The 7094-nt window shown below is 26.7% G+C and overlaps 1 protein-coding gene across 1 annotated transcript; it reads right to left on the minus strand.

Annotated features, from left to right (window-relative positions):
* Window positions 1-5605: 5605 nt before the first annotated feature.
* LOC112680802 lies at window positions 5606-7094 on the minus strand. Its single transcript, XM_025551001.1, has 4 exons — window positions 7025-7094; window positions 6317-6480; window positions 5780-5958; window positions 5606-5705 (listed from the first exon to the last, which is right to left on the minus strand). Exons 1-4 carry the CDS (start codon window positions 7092-7094, stop codon window positions 5606-5608), a joined length of 513 nt encoding a protein of 170 aa, XP_025406786.1.

Here is a 7094-nt window from a genome sequence, read left to right on the forward strand (position 1 = left end):
ATACCAATCAATTTTTTATTTGAAAATTTTAAGTAATAATAAAATATCGAAAGTAAACTTCATAATTAATATTGAGTGATTGTATGAATACAACCAGTTAGACTAGAAAAGTTAGAAACAAATTAAAAAAAATTATTATTATTTTTTAATTGTTTGATAATCATACGTATCATTTTAATTCCAGTTGATATGTAAGAGTTGGTACAAGTAAAATTTTAGAAACATTTTAAATGTTACCGATACTTATGTGGAATTTTTATTTCTGATTTTACAACAAATATATATTTTATGTGTATTGTACTAGGAAACTTATCATGTTAAATACTTACAATTACAAGATTAGTTTAGGGTCCTGCTTATATTTAATAAAGGGTATCATTTAGGAAATATGTTCACAATGTTAACATCGTGTTTACAAAATATTTTATTAATAGTATTTAATATTTAAATAATATTTTTTTAGTTTTTATTGATAAATTTTTTATATGTATGAAAATAAAACATAATAAAATGGTAACAATAGGTATTTGATTGATGTTAATGTGCACCCGTAGACACTTAAAATTAATCTCAGCCAAAATTCAAAGTGGTAGAACACGTATATATTTTTATATTATTTAAATGTTATTGTTGTTGTCGTTTATTTCTTCGAAAAAATAATGAATCCTACCGAATAGGCTCGTTAAAGGAAGGTATAAAATATTAAAGTTTTATATTTTGTTCGTGCTGCAACCAATTAGTTATTAATTTTTTTTGATATTTATGAGTAGGATCAGCATAAATTGGGTGGTGCAAATGTGGCACTTGCACTACTACATCTAGAAAGGTATGTTTTTGCACAACTAGAAAATAATAAAAATGTGTGTACCTAAAATGTTATTATCAAGAGCCAAGTAAACGAGCATTTCTTTATAAATTATACCAAATATTACAAAAATTACACTTTTACGCTTATTGACTTGCAGCTGCTGAGTTTTCGCTGTAAGAGAGTTTATAATCTTCAAACCCAACAGGAGGAAAAATAACTTTGATAAAAGTAGTTGGCATCAATGTTGGGAAAAGATAACTGATAATTCGTTCAACATTTATCTAGATAACATAAAATAAGATATAATTTTTTTACTTAGATAAAGATTAAAATACACACACATTTATCTGGGCAATAAAATAGATCATTTTATTTAAACTATATTTTAATAGAGGGATTAATAAAAACGTTGGACTAAGTACTTTATTAGAATTTACAAAATTATTATATTCATAAAAGTAGTATTATTTGTTTATTAATTTTTATGTTTAAGATAATATTTATTGTATTTAATTTTTTTTTGTTAATAACTAATTCATTTTGTTAATAATAAATCTAACTTCTGTTTTTTGTAATATATACTGTTTGAGAAAACTTATATTTAAATTTTGTTAATTATTATGTTTGTACTATTATTATTATTAATGTCTTCAGTCATTCATGGTCTTATGTCAACATCGATACAATGTCGCACATGATTAATAATTTAAATATGTTTTTATGTATAAGAAATAACTAAACATTACAGTTTGCAACCAATTATTTGTTCAATGTTATACGAAAAACAAATTATGCGTAAAAATATAAGGTCTATGGATACTATAAATATGTGCAGCTTAAATTTAGAATCCTTCATTCAGGTAACGTGGTAGTGACTGCAGTGTCAGAATGGTTTAAATAATGGTCTACCGTGCATTTAATTTTAAAATGCCTTAATTTTAAATATTTTCGATGTATAGAGAAGGCCTATACTATTGAGGCATAACGTGAAATTTTGTGTATATATCATAGGTCAGTATGTCATTTTAGGTGAAGGTGGTGTGTACGGATCTCTGTTAAGTAATTTTGCTCTTGGGACGCAGTTTTTAATGAGTTTCTCTACTTAATTTTTTCCAAATCCGAGCATTTGTTATTACACATATAGAGCAGTGTAGTGCTTTGGAAATCGCCTCGAGCTACGACCCTGCACCATCAATTAAATTCTCGCTCCCATCGGCTGAGGGTCGCGTGTAGAAGCGGAGGGGTTATATATATATATAGGTACCTACGTACGGGTCGACTGCATATAATATATGTTGAAGCATATATGTATATATATATATATATATATATATATAGGTAAACTTATACTATGTAGGCGATGTTAGTACTATGTAGGCATGCAAATTCCGTCGTAAATATGGAAATTAGCGGGCAATATAATATGCATGCATATATTTATATATATAGTAATATTCATGTAATATATGCACGAGCGCGTGAATATTCCATTAAAAGTATATAGTACGCGGTGCAATATGCACGTACATAATATGTATACTCATATTACGAGTAAAGTGAAATAATAATAATTGTTTTTGATTTAAGCGCGTATGCTAATAGAACGCACGACGACAATCAACAGCTATCCGAGCTGTATACATATTGAGTTATACATATCTGCGTGTGTTATGTATACACAGGGTTTGCCGAAAGGTTTTATTAACCGTGCAATACCTCTCGCGGTGTTGCTGTGCGTAGATGTTTTAATGGGTGCATGTAAACCAGAAAAAAAAACAGGTAAAATTGGGTTCTTGTAAACTCTGTCACTGAAAAAAATCAGGTAAAATTGAGTTCATATAAACTACGCCAGTGAAGAAAATCATGTAGTAGTATAAAATTAATATGATATATTATTAAAAGAAAATTATAATATAATATAATATCATATCGTTCACGTAAAATATTTAAATTATAGTAAAAAAATTATAATAAATAATCGTTATAACCTAACCTTATCTAATAATCCAAAAATATATAGTTATACCATGTGTGTAAACTAAAATGATGTGATACAATTTGTAAATATTCTAAGTCTTGTATTCATTAATGTACATATTTATAGCATCCTGTAACACTGAACTTCTGTAAAAACTTTACTAAAAATATGAACATTCGGTTGACTTTCATAAAATGAATTTTTTTGATGTCTATGAAAGGATTCACAGGCAAAACATAAAAAAAACTGGCGGAGTTTACAATCGCCTGTTTAAATTCATAGGCGTGCCCAGAGGTTAGATGCAGCACTAAGGAACACTTTCGACTATATAGTTGTTTGCCACCGTTGTCAGCGCCAAAAATTTTAAACGCAAAATATTATCACAATTAATAGATAATTTATTAACCTTATAATCGTATCGCAATCACGCCGAAAAATAAACACGATAAAAAAAATTGTGTGTTAATAAATTTAAAACCGTATATAAACATCATTAAAAGAATCTGGCATTTCAGAAAGAGCAGATGAAGTCTAGGTTTATGCACCCGTGAGCACGACTATGTCTGAATCAAATCAATTGTATATTTCTACTCGTTTCATTGGTTTGAGAATTACCACGACCCGAGCGAATAAATCGTAAGCTACTCATAAAAACGGAATCCGATGTCAGATTTATTTTGACATATGTAATATGTATAATACTATGCTGGAGACATCGAAATCCGTAAGCACTTGTAGGACGACATTCTGTAGCGTGTTTAGTGGTATACCTGTACGATTTGTTATACTATTCGAAGTCGATAGTTTTGATCGACGATGCATTTCCGCGAATAGTCCTGCAGAGTCCACACGAAGTCCTCCCCCGTTGACGCTCGAGTACTGGTCAATCAGTATACGATTTACGTTGCTATAATTTGTTATATACACTGCGTGGCATTTGGATAGTATTGCCTTTGATGGCGCGAGCGCGTGTAATTTGCGGCTGTTATTGGATTTGTCACCAACGTCCGTAGATGCGACATAAATAATTAATATGTAGATATATATGTTTATAATAATAATATTTCAACACTGCGTGTACAATGTAGTTCGCGGGTTGTTGCCAGTGGCGTAACTGAGAATGTTTGATGGGGGGGGGGATCAAAATAAATTTGTAGGGTAAACTTGTGGGGGGCCTTTGCCCCCACGGCCCACACACCCCTTATCTATATTTTGTATAATTTAATAACTCAACACATGTAATGTATTTTATTAAGCACAAGTTCACAGCTATTATAATTACTAACCTCGGACATACTGTTTACTATTTAAATTGAATTATACATTTAGAATATATTTAGATAAGGATTTATTATTTACCTAATTGATTTGTTTTTGTGATAATTAATCTTTATAATAATTACAAAAAGTTTAATGTCGCAATGAAAAGCATAAATACTTATATTATTTTTTAAATTTAAATGAATTGTAATTAACTTAATTTATATTATTAATAAAAATGTATACATAAATGAATTAGAATTTAATTTATATAATTATACAATTGTCTAGTTATAGGAAGAAAAGCTTGTTAACTAGTATTATATCTTTATAGTTGATCTATTCGTGGATAAAAAAAAACTAGAAGAGATATAAGTCAAGGTAATTATGGTTGAATAAAATCTATCATATATTATTTCCAAGCACAGAGTAGAGCACATTTGATTTCTCAGTACTCCAAGATTTCATATAGTTTTGTATTAAAAAAAAAATTTCAGTTGATATATGTTATTATTCTTCCACCCGTCGACGGACCTGCCGAATATCAATTTAGTTTCTATTATCAAATAGGTTTTTATAATTTTACAATATGTAGGTAGGTATATCAGTTTATAAAGTAAATTAGTCGATTATAAAATTATTACTATTCTTATCTGGTGTACTATTATTTATATTTTAAAAATGTTAATACTTTAATAAGTCGAAACGGATTTACACGGAAAGAGTTTCTCATTTATCGTACCTACCATTCTACCATTCGAGCATCTTCCATGCGATTATCGAATACAAGATTTTTTGTTCGAGAGTCATATCATGATTATTTACACTATGATAATAACTCACGCGGTTTTCGAGAATGCATGGTGACTTTTGAAAGCGATAAGCTCTGCTTTTTTTGTTCACACGTGTAGAGATTATTTGGTACGATAATTGGCTTCTAAAACTATCAACAAATGTACATAGTTTTTCATATATCTTGGGCGTTTATTTTTATCAAACATTCGAAACTTGTATGAATCCGTCCATGTCGATTATTATGATATATTCTTATTTTGTAGTTTTTTAAATATATATCTTAATTTAAACTTGTGCTTTTATTTTTTTACTTTTTTAGATTGAGTAGTTAACTAATAAAATAAAAACGATGGCAAATTTAATCATGTTTGATCGACTGTTGTGATTAAGTTTATAGAAATTTATCGCAGCCAAGAATGCCTATGAGATACAAGCAACAAAAATGATAAATACCGAGACATGTGAAATCTCAAAAAAAAAAAAAAATTAATAATTCAATTTATTGTTTATGTAAGCACTTGAATATTTTTGATTATTTTGCCAAAAGTATTCAAAAAATGCAAAATAAAGATTAGTAATGACTAAAATATGGATTATTTAACAATAATAATTTATTTCACATTTAGGCCAACGAAAATTGTATTATAACTCAAAAAAAATTTTGGACAAAACCTCGATTAAAATAAAAAGTAATTCAAGTAAAAAGCAATTAGAATATACAATACAAAACAGTATAAATTAAGTTATACAAAATTAAGCTGAATTTATGTCAGATATGTAATCCTACTAGTGATGTCAAATAATAAATCTGATAATCTTGGAAGTTCTATTTTCAATTCTGAGTCATCCATTATTTTGTCAATTCTAATATATGAAATAAAAATAAAATAATAATTAATAAAATGTACAATACAGAAAATTTATATTATTGTATTTACCCCGATAAAACCGAACCAATTGATAACAAGCCTTTCTTAATAAATAAGTTTAAAAGTATACCAGCCTTATGGCGAATACTTTGGCCTTCATTTAGTGTTATAAGTATCATAGAAGCAACGAATGACACTTGATCGTAATGTATCCACGAGTTGATATATTTTAACGAATGTACTATTTCCTGTAAATATTTTTAAATAAATAAACATAAGGTGTAATCAAAAAGTTATTGGTATTATGATGTATAATAATATAAGCTTTGATGGTTAATTATATATTTTAAGATATTTATGTAAAAAAAAAAGTTTAATATTAGTACGAAATAGATATTTCAAATTTCAAGTTTCTGCTGATCGATATCTAGGATGTTTTAGTAGATTTGTTTGATGAGTTATAAAAAATGTGGAATAATTATTTATTATTCTTCTTCATAACAATTATCTAATAGTATTACAATAATCAAAATGTATTCTTCTTCTTATTTTATTATTTTTTATATTTAAAATACTGATAATCAAATAAATAAACCTACTACATACATTGATATTTATCTTGTCAAAACCGTTAAGGACAGCCATACATTCATCAATAATACATTGGGCCATTACTGTATATGATTTAAGATCATATAGTTTTTTTAATTCCTCCGGCAAATTTTCAAAGGAAATATAGTGTTCATTGTCTTCAATTAACTTAAGAGGTTCTGTAAAAAATTAGTTATTAAATAGTTAATAAATTATGTTATTTAGATTCAATCAAAAATATATTAAATTAAAGCTGTTCAGAAGATATCATGTATCTATCTTGTATATTATTTATTTAATTTAATAAAATACGATTTTGATGTCTTCGTTATGAAAATTTGAAGAAATCATTATTGCAAACTGATCATTGTTAAGAAAAATTTTTAAAAGCAATAATTTATTACTGCATAAAAATTTATACTAATACAAAATAACAAAATAATTTTATCCTATTTTCTAATATACAATTTGAAAGTAATGTTACAACTTTGTATAACTGCTAAACATAAATAAAATGCATAACTTAAAATTTTAAAATTCAAATTGTTAAATATATTATAACAAAAAAAAAAAAAAAAATTATAATTATACATAACGTATTATAAAACCTAACTAAATCTTAAAAAAATTTGTTAAAATAAATGCATAATATAGTAACTTAATAGTACATTTTTAATGAATAATAATATTTATACAGTATAATTTGAAAATTGACATTATTACCTTCATGTATCCAACATTTTAAATGCAAGTTTTGTATTTTGAATATCAAAGACTGAAGAGTTGGTAACAT

This window comes from Sipha flava, unplaced genomic scaffold (assembly GCF_003268045.1).
Source record: "Sipha flava isolate LNK unplaced genomic scaffold, YSA_version1 180_pilon_pilon, whole genome shotgun sequence".
Taxonomy (NCBI): Eukaryota; Metazoa; Arthropoda; class Insecta; order Hemiptera; family Aphididae; genus Sipha; species Sipha flava.